The following is a 13,038-nucleotide window of genomic DNA, read 5'->3' on the forward strand; positions in this document are numbered from 1 at the left end:
CATTCAGCTGTTCACTCTGCACACTCTTGAGGGAATTTTTAAAAGAATATTTTGAACTTGCACTTGCCTTTCCTGAAAGTTCACCCAACTGCTCACTTTGAACAATCTTGAGGTCATTCTTGGAAGATTTTGAACCTGAACTAGTCTTTCCTGAAAGCTCACTCAACTGTTCATTCTGAACATTCTTGATGTCACTTTTTGAAAATTTTGAACTTGAGCTTTTCTTTCTTGAAAGCTCACTCAACTTATCACTCTGCATAATCTTGAGGTCACTTTTAAATGATTTTGAACTTGAACTTCTCTTTCCTGAAAGTTCACTCAGCTGTTCATTCTGCACAATCTTGAGGTCTTTTTTTGAAAATTTTGTACTTGAACTTTTCTTTCCAGAAAGCTCAGTCTGTTCACTCTGCACAATCTTGATTTCATTTTGAGCATTCTCCAATACATCAGTCTCCAAGCTAACTAATGTTTTGTCATCTAAGGTCTTCGAACTCTGGCTTTTCCTTTCTACCTCAATCTCCATGAGGAATCCTTGCTTTGAAAATAATTCTTCTGAAAGGTCCTTCAAGTCATCATTTAAAATTGACTTTAGAACCACTGTTTTTTCTAATTTTTCCAAACTTGGATTAAGATCCAATAGCTCTGTGAGGAGGTTTTCCTGCTGTTTCCCAACCAAATCTATATCTATAGTAAAGGCTGATTCTCCCTCAAAACTTTCTAAAGAAAGACTTGATAGTCTTCTTTCCATCTCTTCAGTATCTAAAGATTTTATTGTAAAGATGTCAGGATTGGAGTCCCAGGAAGAATTTTCTGTTAAGCTTGAGGAAGTTGGTGCATAAGGAGGGTCTTGATCTTCATGCTCTATCATCTCTGTATTTGATGTATCCTTTCTAACAACTGTACAAACAGATGAATTTTGGATTCTTTTATCATCTTCAATGGGAATTTCAATTGCATTCCTTAAAAAAGGCTCAAACTTTTCCCTCTTAATAATGATGGTTTTCTGGCACTGTAATATTGAACACAAAATAAAAACAATAAACACCAGTAATAAATTTTGAAACATTTCATATTTTGAATTTGCAAGACATCCTTACCTAATTTTCTCTGAGCACATTTCTACTCAGTATGATCATAAGCATAAATAAAGAAAGGTATTGTTTTTTAAAGGAACATTTAAAATTTGACAGAAAAAAGTGACATTTTAAAATTGATTTTATTTAGCTCCCAGGGGCAAAAATCAGCCTATGTGGATATATTTGATGAACCAGTACATAATGTCTAACAGCATATTCCTTAACAAAAAATCCACAATAGAGCTTTAAATATCAATTCAATTAATAATATTGATATAATCTGGTTTTGATTAGATAGTAACTGACTCTACCAATGAGTCCTATAAACATAAAAATACCTTACATACACTAAGAGAGACACAGGTTGACTCTGAAATGCAAAATATGCCGCTGCGTAATCTTTTAAAATTTCATAAAATCAAATGTGTAAAGTTATTTGGCATCTGCCCTTAAGGCAAGGTGTCAGAAGTTATTGATGTGCTCCACTTAACCTGCATTTAAAACATGGTACCATGCCAAAATGTAGCCTCATTATTTGATGAGGCTCAAATTCATCTAGCAATGGTAAGAGAGGGTACCAAAACCAGTTCTGTGATAACAGGAACATTTTCGTGTTATATGTATAGGCGATTTGGTAATGGCAATGATTAGATTCTTACCAAAAGAGACAATGATTAATTCCATCAGTAAAGAGCTTGCATCATACAACATACATATAAAATATATATTAATTTTAAAATATGAACTAGATAACATATTTGCTTTATTTTTAATTTAGCATATCAGTTTTTATCAGTGTTATATATTTTAATCAATAAACAACATAAGCAAACAATAAACAAACCAATAAACATTTATTAAGTGCCTACTATGCTAAGCACTATTTTGAATTCATATGCCTAAAATATGTATATAGATGCACCAGAAAAGAAAACAAACATATCAGTTGATAAGCAAGGATAACTGAGGACTCACCCCTTGAAATAGTGGCATGCGTTCAGGATGTGCTTCTCTAAAAGAGTAGTCTTCTGCATATGTATTCCTAATAACAATCTTGAAAAAAAAAATCCTCAGTTTTAGACTACAGAATTCCTCCCAGAGATCATTGAATTTTTTTAAAATTTAAATTTTTTTCTTTTTGAAGGGGGGAGGGCAGGGCAATTGGGGTTAAGTGACTTGCCCAAGGTCACATGGCTGGTAAGTGTTAAGTGTTTAAGGCCAGATTTGAACTCAGGTCCTTCTGACTCCAGGGCTGGTGCTTTATTCCCTGAGCCAACCTAGCTGCCCCAGATCATTGAACTTTTATGACAGTACTTCATCCATGGTAAAAGGGTAACTTTAAATCTAAGTATTTTTCACACAAAAATCCCAACATGGTAGGTTTTTCCAATTATCAAAGTCTTTACCAGTATAAAGATTACAGCTCTACCTTCTATGATATTTTACTTTAAATCTTCCTACTGAACTTGTAAGCTCAAATCATTCACAAAGAAAAAGGTTAGTATCATTAGAAAAAGAAAAACTACATACCAATTCAGGCAGAAGTAAAGAGGGAAAAAAATACCTAAACACAATGCAGTGTGACTAAACTTGGCTTTGAAAAACTCTTAATGATAATGATGTGACAGACATGATGCCAAGATGAGTTTTTCAATGTCTCTTGATTCACAATACAGAAAACAGAAAAGTCCAAACAGTCCTAACAATGCTTGAGTTTATTCTCTTTATGCATTAAATGAAGATTATAAGAACTGTCAAGATAGTTGTCAGGGGGATTGGAGTTCTCTAGTATATCAATATACATCCATGGTGGCAGTCCACATGTGGGGGAAAAACCCACTTCTCCTTAGTATAGCACATGACTACTTTTTTCCAGAGCACTTTCCCATTTATTATCTCATGTGATGTGTAGTGTTGGCAGGAAGGGAGCACCATTACATACAAAGCTAATCAGACGGGCAATGCATTTATGAGCCCAGATATGATAACAGTAACTCAGATTCATGTGGTACTCTAAGATCTGCAGAGCACTCTCCTCGCAGTGGTTCTGTGAATAGATGCAGTACAAGCATCATTATCCCCATCTTATTGCAGAGGAGAACAAGTCTCAGACATGAAATGACTCGCTCACATAACTGGAGCTTGAAATGGAATTCAAGGTCAGATCTTCCAATCACAAATTCAGCATTCATTCTTCTAAACGATGGTGCTTCTCCAGTTAACACAAGTAGCCCAAGTTTTATTTCAATAGCTTTAAGCATCTGACAGTACGACCCTGAACCCAACTTGTGCTGGCTCTCCAATACCTAGACAATGAAATTCTATCTCCTTGATTTGGCATTCCTAGCCTCATTTCCCCACTCCTTACCACAGGTTCTGGAATAGGCCAGCCCCAAGCAGAGGTAATACAATGATCTCTGGAACCATAGCCCCCGACTCAGTAGCAAGTTAGCCTTTTGGCCATTCCATCTCTGACCATTGTACGTTGGTTCTTTCTAGTAACTGTGCTCTTTGCCTTATTTCTTATAATAAGCCCTGTGCTCCAGTTTCAGTAACTGGGTTCTTGTATGATTTTCCCGTGTCGAAGTTCTTCTTGGTTTCCTGCAAGTAAATTTTGTGTAAAATTTCTAAATAGACTGGTTTTGGCTTCATCAGATGTTTCATTCTTCTAAGTCCTTTTTTCAAATAAAATTCTATGCTTTTAACAGCAACTATGGTTAATGGTAGGGATGGGCTAAAAGTATGTATTCCTATCTGACCATATAGGAGTGTGCATATGGGGGTAGGGAAGGGTGGGAGCAGTAGAGAAAGATCGTATAAACCTAGCCAAAGTGGTATGAAATCTATCTCCCCTGAATTAATGAAATGAGGAACTCATCTCTATTTCCTTCTTCTTTTTCCTCCCTCTTCTTCCTTCCCCTCTTTTGTTTCCTTATGATATGCCTATACAAACAGACACGCACACAAATGCTTTTGTTTTTATAGTCAATATATTTTCTATAAAACAAATCAATTCTCTCTGGTGACCTTTTATGCTTGATGTTATTTAGATCCCAGATACCTTTATCCTGACCTAGGTTCAATCAAGTTAAATCAATATCCTTCATGGTTCAAGCATACTTACAAAGTACTTGTCCTCAAGCATACTTCAATGTCAGGTTTCAAACCAGCTGTCAAACCACTGCAAGTTAGAGAACCTGAATTTGAATTTCAACTGTAGAGACAGAACTGCAACTACTTCATTTCTCTGAGTCTATTCATCTGTAAAATGAGATTATTATTCCTGATAAGGAAGTCCTGTCCATGTGCCCCAGTTCCAGTAACTGGGTCCCTGTATCACTCATCCATCTCAAAGACACTTCCTTGATTTCCTACAAGTAAACTTTCTATAGTATTTCTTTTTTTCTTTTTTATAGTATTTCTAAATCAGTTACTACACGTTGCGGGTAAAGCCCTCTATAGGTCTTAGAGTGCTATTTCAGTTGTTAATTTTGTCCATTTTTTTATGATGAAGATGAACTTATTGAGATTGTTGTGCACAGTGGCACAGAAACGATGGTTTGTACTTTGCTCTTTGCTCACTGGAGCTCTTAAATAGCTGAATAAGTTTCTTGTAAGACTGAGTAGTCCCTGTCAAGTTTAGCTTATCCCTATTAAACTCCTCTGAGTTGGCCCCATACCCACATTCTGGCTCACTGGACTTCTCAGAATACTAGATTCTTGAAACAGTTATTCTTTGGGCTCTATCCTGTGGGACAGTCTTAGAGATCCTTTTGGTACTTTAGCAGTTGAATATCTCTGGATGAGTTTTAATAATTCAACAGGGTAGTTGTATATTTATCAGACACTCTTTTTTTTTTCTTTTTGGAGGGGGGAAGGCAGGGCAATTGGGGTAAAGTGACTTGCCCAAGGTCACATGGTTAGTAAGTGTTAAGTGTCTGAGGCCGGATTTGAACTCAGGTCCTCCTGACTTCAAGACTGGTGCTCTATTCACTGAGCCACCTAGCCCTCCCTTATCAGACACTCTTAACATTAAAAAGCCTTCAAGACCCAAAAGAAAGCATCTTTATTCATTAAATTTCAGGAAATGGTAGATTAATATTTCTTGGTATGCAGACTTCCTGATGCCACAAAATTGACAATGTTTAGGCTATCACCTTGATTTCTTGGGTACTCTATCCTACATCCTATTTGAGTATCCTATATTTCCTGTCACATACTATGTAGTAAGGTTTATTGTAATTATTAGGCAATACCTACTAAATCTGCAAATAATCAAACAACAGATGTTTACTAATATTTAATTCATTCTCACATTCCTTTGTAAGATTTTTACGAAGATCTTTGCCATGTCATATCACTTTTAATAAAGATTAAGTCAAACTAAATTTTAAAGATTAAATAAACTAGTAGGATTATTGGTCTCTGTTTACCTCGTTCTCTTCTTCTTCCTCTATTTCACTCTTCTCACCTTCCCCTTCCTTATACTTTTCCTTTCCCACATCCTTGTCTTTATTTTCATCTAAGCTAATATGTCCTTGAAACTCCCCTCTTTTTAGCACATCTAGAAAAGAATTAAGAAATAATTAGCCAATTATAATATCATATAGCAGCTGTGAGAAGGTCTGTCATATAATAGAAAGTACACTGGGCCCAGTCAGAAACCTGACAACTTCACAGCTATGTAACTGCAGAGAAGTTGTTGAGTTTACACAGTGTGTTTAGGAATTACAGAAAAGATTTATGTGGACGGGAGACTGTGTTTCTGAATATACACATGTGCATATATGCACATGTACACACACAACACATATGTGTACACACAAGTATACAGTGTACATGCACATATGTGTATGCATAAATATGCATTGTATTGATATATATATACACACACATCTTCTTAGTAATTCTTATATACACTATGAAATGATCAATAGATAACCAGGACAATGTCATTTTTGTTTTTGTGTGCAGGATACCTAGTACAGTGACTCCTTGCTCATAATAGACACTGAATGAATGTTAACTGAATAGGTTGATTTTCAAAAATGTTTTTGGCTGTTGGTGTTTCAAGGCAGTGAGCACACCTATTTTTGTAAATGCTAATGTTCATAGTGCCCAGCATAGTGTCATGTAACTAGTCATTTAGTATATGGTTTTTAATAATATAGATGGAAAAGGAGGTGGGAAGACATGGGGAAGGGGTATCATGGAGAAGTACAGAAAGGAATAGAGATGTAAGTGGCTATGTATTTATATAAATCTTGTTACATATTTATGTATTTGTGTGTGTGTACATGCACACAGATTTGTGTGTGAACATGTACATATATATACATATATATAGACAAAGACAGACAGACAGATACCTACATACATACATAGTCCTTTGCTTATAATTTTAAATCACTGCTTGCAGAATCTGGGAGTTCTCTGATTCAGTCTCATATTAAAAAGAGAAAAACTTAAACAAAATGCAACAAAAAAGACCCTACTCATTTCTGATTGTCAAATTCCAAAATGATCTGACATTTACTGCTTCTTCCTCTATTCAAAATATTCTAAGCTATACTTCGATGTTAGGTTTCTGCCCATCCTACTTAGAGTTACCTCATTTTATACTAACCCAAGTAACAGCTATTTTGGTATCCTGCTGTCTTTCACTCTATACAGATATTCAAAAAAATAGTTTGTATTAGGCTTGTTTGAAAACTGGTAGACTATGAATTCATAGAGTATGAAACCTTATTGTTACTGATCTTGATTCTATTTAATAAATTCAATTCCATATCGCCCAAACAGTAATAAAACTTGGGGGCTATCACATAAATTCTTACTTACAGTTTCTACAAATTCATGAAGGGCATTGAGAGTGTTATTTGGGACCTCTAAAACTCTATAATACTGCTTTGCAAAAAGTACTTCAGTTAAAATCTCTAAATGTATTAATGTAACGTATTTGTTAAAGGTTTTTGAAGGTTACTAACTCTTATGTCTCTAGGCCAAATATACAAAGTGAAAAAAAAAAACTGGGGGTGTCATGAAAATGCTTTAAATCTGTTTCAAAATTTAGTGTTTTATTTAAGTGTTTCGTTCTATTATAGCTTGGATTTTTAATTGGAAAAAAATGTTTATGTATAACCACCAAACCAGAAACCATTAGCTTCGGTATAAGAAAGCACAGCGGTAGAGACACCCGAAATTCACATAAAAGTCTGAAAGAAAGGAGCAAGTTATAAGACTCATGTTTTCAAACATCTATATGTATATGGACAAAGTATGACTAAAAGAAAGATTAATGAGAGATTCTAATGTAAGGAGACAAATTGAAGCTCGTGAGTAGCACTGAAGCTTGGCACAAAAATCCCAACTGCAAGATGCCTATGAAAAGCAATGTCCAATTCAAAAGAAACTCCTTTTCTCAGCCATAACCCTCGAAAAAAAAAGCTGCCAACGATCATCGCCTCTACTATTGTTCTTCTCACTTTTCTCTGGAGGCCTTTACGGTCTGGTTCCTCATTTCAGAATTCAACTGAAACAGTTCTTTCCAAAGTTACCAATGATCTCTTAATCACAAAACCTAATGGACTTTTCTCAGTCTCAATTTTTCTTGACCTGTTCACTGCATTTGACACTGCTGACTACCCTCAGACCTGACTATGTGACTTCCCTAGTCAGTAAATTCCAGCGGTTTCCTATTGTCTCTGGGATAAAATATAAACTCCTTTGTTTAACTTTTAAAAACCCTACACAAACAATACAGGGATATAAGTCATTCCCAAAAGACGCATGATGGAGAGAAAAACGTGCATCCAGAGAAAGAACTAGAAAGAACTAAATTTATATCCAGGTGGAAGCAAAATACCTGATCTTTTTCGTTCTCTTATTTGATTTTATGTCCTCTTTACCATTTTTCATTCCAGCTGGTACAATCCATCCTTATAACCTGACCATTGTATAATGTGAAAGTATATACAGATCCTATACTTGATAATAAGCCGCTATGGGGGGGAGGGGAGGGAGGGGGACAAAATGTGAAATTCAAGGAATTGTGGAATTGAATCCTGTAAACTAAAAGGAAACAAACAAATTAATAAATTAAAGTTAAAAAAAAAAACCCTACACAGTCTGACCCAAACCATGGGTTTCTTCTCATTGGATGTTTTCATGAAAAATATGTAGAATATCTAGGAATTCTTTCTCAGGCATGGGTTGGACTTTTGAATTCCTTTCTAACTCTTCTTTTATTCTGTGACTAGGAAGTGGTAGGCTTGGGCTGTGTGGAGATGAGAGTATGGGGAGAAGTATCTGGGAAAAGTTGTTTTCACTTCAAGAGGCAGTAACTCTGCATCAGAGAGACCAGAGCAGCTTAATGTGTGAATTTACTTGCCATAGGACTAAGGAAGTTAGTTGGGACCCTCACCCTACAAGGCCCTGTGATAATGAAGGGCTATATTGATGACAGTGTTTGTTCCCCAAATAGAAAAAGTTCTGGATGAAAATAACAGTTTGGAACAGAAGGCTAGATCCTCTGGGACCAGACAACTCACACTTGGTGCCAGCTTTTCAACTATGTCACAGGATGGCAAGGGATGAGGAATACACAGAAGATATTACAGAATTAACTTGGTTCTGTACCAGGTCTCGTGTCCAAGGTCCTGGTGCTTTTGAAACTGGCAATGGCCTTTTGAAACTGGCAATTAAGATAATGCTAGGCCTTCGAAATCGAAGTCTTTCTAACTCTAGGCATAGTATCTGAGCAGCAGTTCAGCAATTTCATCCACACTGGACTTCTGACTGTTCCCCAAAGTGTCTGCACTTAGGCCTAGATGGCACTCTCTCCTAGTCTCTACCTCTCAGAATCCTAATCATCTTTCAATACCCAGTTCTAGTTGCCAGTGATGCCTTACCTGGTCCCCTAGTTCTTTGTGACCTATCCCTTCTCACATTACCTCATACTTAGGTGTCTACATACATGTCTACATATCTTGTATCCCTAGGTAAAATGAGAGCTCCTTGATCATAGGCACGATTTTATTTTTGTCCTTGTATTCGATCTGACCCATTATTCATTCTAGCATTTCATTTCCACTCATGGTGTCATTCTTCTCAGCAGCTTCACTACACTTTAAAGTGAGACAGAATTCTAGGCAAGCTGCTGCTCTCTGGAAGCTGCCTCCACTTTCACATTCACAGTGCCTCCTTGTGCCCTTCTACTGTGTCTACTCACTGAAGAGCCCCTCGGCAAATATTTTTTCCCATGGCATTTTCTTGTCTCTCACTTACCTAGAAAGCTTATCCTCTACAAGTTTTCAATAGATTAAACTATATAGCTCGTTGTATCTCGAGTTTCATTTCATAAAGTCACTGAGCAGTGTATTAAATTAGATGACTCCTAAGATATATTTATTTATTTCTCCTTTCATTTGATTATTCAAAGTAGCTAGGTTTCCCATCAATATTTTAATCTCATGTTACTTATATTTATCATTTAATATAATAGATGAAACTTCTGTTTTTGAATTCAAAACTAAATAGGAAAGCTTATGCCTTGAATTCTGGTTTCAGGTTTTGCCAGGACAAGGATTGAAATATTATACAATAACTTAAATATTTGTAATATTATATTAAGTATTGAAGTATTAATAATAATATACCTGCATTTGAGGGTAATTCTATGGTTTCATGTGAAATACTGAAAGAAACATGTCGAGGAACAGACACCTGAAGCAGACAAGAAAAAATGAACAAGGATATCATTAGTATTTAACTTTACCAATTTAGCATTATTTTGTGACTGAAAGTTACTAAAAATTTAACTTAAAAAAATCTTACATAAAGATGAAAAAAAAATCCAACTAAAATTTAACTGCTTAAAAAGGTACCAGCACACTGGAACAGAATACTGAGTTAGGAAAGTATTGTTAGGGGAGGTTAGGCAGAGAGAAAGAGGTGATACTGCCTCTTAGATTAAGGACATCTAACCATTCTTCAAAGCCTAGAAAAAGAATTTAAGGGAAAGAGAAAAGGAAAGGAATGGCATCATGGAAAACATTTATCATAGATCTCTGAACCATGAGAAAATGAATAAGGCCTTTCTACCAGAATAACTTTAGGTCACATCTGGTAGCACTGCCAAGATTTTAGACTTCCATTTATCATATCAGCTTTTCTGATAATAGCTCCATTTATATAGTGTGTTAAGTCTTACAAAGTGTTTTCCTCACAATAATCCTGTGAAATAAAAATTGCTTGCCTTCTTAAGGAGGGGCAGGTGTGGAAGAGAGGGAGAGAACTTGGAACTCAAAATTTTTTAAAATGATTGTTCCATTTATTATACCAATTTAACATCCCTTTCATATATCATGCTAGTGTAAGCCATTACATTACCAAAATGTAGATCATGTTGCTGGACAGATATCAACTATGACCTTTGATGTCTTGATATCTTTTCCAAGAATATTTAAATTTCCAATACTAATCAATTAGCTATTAATCAACAAGCCACGGAAATTTATTGACTCTCCAAAAATCACTGTTTTAAATTTTTCTAATGATTCCTCTTTGCAACAGTTTCCAGGTTCAGGCCCTTTTGTGGTCTTTTTTGACTATATCAGTGAGGTAATGACCAAAGAAGAGCTAAAGTGCTGGCTTCACCCCCAGGTGAATAAAAAAAAAAACCAAAACATTCAAGTGCCTGAATTAAGGATGGAAGATAAATAAGGTAATAGGCAAGAAATACCTCTAGACAGTGTGTTGTGTTAGGAAAGAGTGCATGTAAGCAGTGCATACACATAAAAGAACACCAAATCTCGCTGTTTCTCATTTCATGACATCTCTTAAAACAACGGATTCTTTCTACTCATACAGTTAGCACTTTAGTTCAAGTCCTCATCATCTCACCTAGATTAATTCAGTAGCCTCCTAATTAGTTTCTCCTGCCTCAAGCCTTTCAACATTCTAGCTTTTATGCAAGTCAAAGTTTTTAAAATATATAAAATGTACTCACTGAATTAACAATTAGTTTTAAAATATCCAATACAACAATTTAAACCCACTTTTTATATGGATAACAAGACTATTCAGGAAGTTTGCTTTTACTATAAAGGTTTAAATTTTCAAAACTAAAAATTTGGAGGCTCATTTCTTTCTAGGCATTTAAAAAAATTAAAAGTCACTTTGTTGTTGTCTCAAATGGCTTTAGGGGGATTAGAAGTAGGATCAGAATGTCAGAGAGTCTGAAAAATATATGCCTTAGCAAGTATGACTCTTTTCCATTCCTTTTCAAGGGCTTGATGTTGTTGTTGTTCTATTAAATAATTATCTTTGTTAAATGGCTGTGCAATCTTAATGTGAACGCAGGTACCTTTGTGAATGATTCGGAGTCTTCTTTTAGCTCCTGAAGAAGCTCTGAGCTCTGTCTGCTTTCTTGCCTTAAAATTTGCTTCTTTGTTTCTAATACAGATTCATCTGTGCTTTTCTTTCTTCTATCTGGGCTTAAAATTATACTTTTCAACTTTGTTTCAGATTGAACTGAGTCCATTCTCTCTGGACCTGTGTCGCTTTGTTTGGGCTCTGCTTCTGGAGAAGGTGGGTTTGTGATGACTTCTGACATTTCTCCTTCAGGTTCGGTGTTTTCACTTACTAGTATATCATCTCTTTCACCTACAGATTCTACTGAAATATCTTTGTTTTTTAATAAAACAGGAGGTAAGGGGGTACTTTCCTCAGGAGGAAGGCTTTCAGTTTTTGTTTCAGCATCTTCTTGAATAATCAAAGATGAATCTGAAAGTTCCGCTTTCTTTTCTGCCAGTGGCAGGCTCTTCTTAACTTCAGGTGTTTTGACAGGCAACTAGGAAGAATTGAATAAAACTACTTAGTACTCATTGGTAATTAGCAAATATCAAAATTGAATATAAAAAATAAAATTATTCACGCCCTTAAACATAGCAAATAACCCTATTATCAAATATTTGTAATTATTGTGCTAAATGTGAAGGATCAATTGCATAAAGCCTTAAGGTAACTATTCTCTGTTAGCTTGAGAGCCATCTATCCCCTCCCCCAAAAAGGGATCATTCTACTTTATATAACTTTAATTTTCATATAGGTTTCTATAGACTCTAAAAGATAAAAGTTAATTAATTCCCTTGGCCAGGCATATACAGAAGAACAATTATTGTCCTCCAAGTTATGGAGGACCAATTTATGTAAGTACTTGGTATACAAATGGATACCCTGAGATGCTCAATAGCCATAGGAAAGCTTCACTCCTGCTGGTGTGACCATGGTTCTTTTTTCCTTCCTCCCCTTATCCCTGCCAGCCACATTTCCACCCCCACCTCCTGTAGCAGCTTCTCCTTCCCTTCTCACTACCATTGTATCAGCCCTGGGGAGGCCACCTCATAAACATCCCATTTCCTTCACCCCAAAGGCCCCATTCTGCTCCTCTGAATCAGATCACCACCCTTACTCCCCACTGCTCTGTGATGAAATGCCCAGGGTGGCCTGACTTGGTTTTACTTTCAATCTAACATAAATCTTACTTCTGCGCTTTGTGCACAACAAAGCAAAAGAGAAAATATATGTCTAAAGTGCTTTGCATATCTGAAAGCACTACATAAATACCAGCAGCTATTAGCACCTCTGTGAGGTTCCACAGTCTTTCCCTAGATCTCAATGAAAAGGAATATGGGGGCTGGGGTGAGAGCTAGGGTAGAGCCTTTCATCCCGTTTCCCTAATCTTACTAGCAATAAAAAACCTCAAAAATGTTGTGTGCTTGGCTTCAGGGATAGTCAGGGGAGAAGCGGGGAGACTGTTTTGTTCTACAGTTGGACCTGGGAATAGAGTCACCCTGGTTGGTAGCAACAGGTGTTGGCGGTAGAAAAGGAAGCAGGCAAGCCTGGGAAGAAAAGAAAAGTGGTGGTGGGAAGCTGGCCTAGTACTTGGGTGAAGTTTTCA

General features: G+C 36.1%; 1 protein-coding gene across 1 annotated transcript in view; it reads right to left on the reverse strand.

Annotated features, from left to right (window-relative positions):
* Positions 1-13,038, reverse strand: part of LOC138146723 (cation channel sperm-associated targeting subunit tau-like) — a 123,378-nt gene that overhangs the window by 1,515 nt on the left and 108,825 nt on the right. The window contains exons 13-16 of the mRNA XM_069068824.1: positions 11,443-11,928; positions 9,734-9,800; positions 5,510-5,640; positions 68-1,009 (exon numbers count right to left, since the gene is read on the reverse strand). Of these exons, the coding sequence (XP_068924925.1) occupies positions 68-1,009; positions 5,510-5,640; positions 9,734-9,800; positions 11,443-11,928 (1,626 nt within the window). The remainder of the gene's footprint in view (positions 1-67; positions 1,010-5,509; positions 5,641-9,733; positions 9,801-11,442; positions 11,929-13,038) is intronic.

The sequence above is a fragment of the Petaurus breviceps genome, unplaced genomic scaffold (genome assembly GCF_028583685.1).
Source record: "Petaurus breviceps papuanus isolate PSGF00001 unplaced genomic scaffold, PetGlider_PUasm1.0 90769, whole genome shotgun sequence".
In the NCBI taxonomy this organism is placed as follows: domain Eukaryota; kingdom Metazoa; phylum Chordata; class Mammalia; order Diprotodontia; family Petauridae; genus Petaurus; species Petaurus breviceps.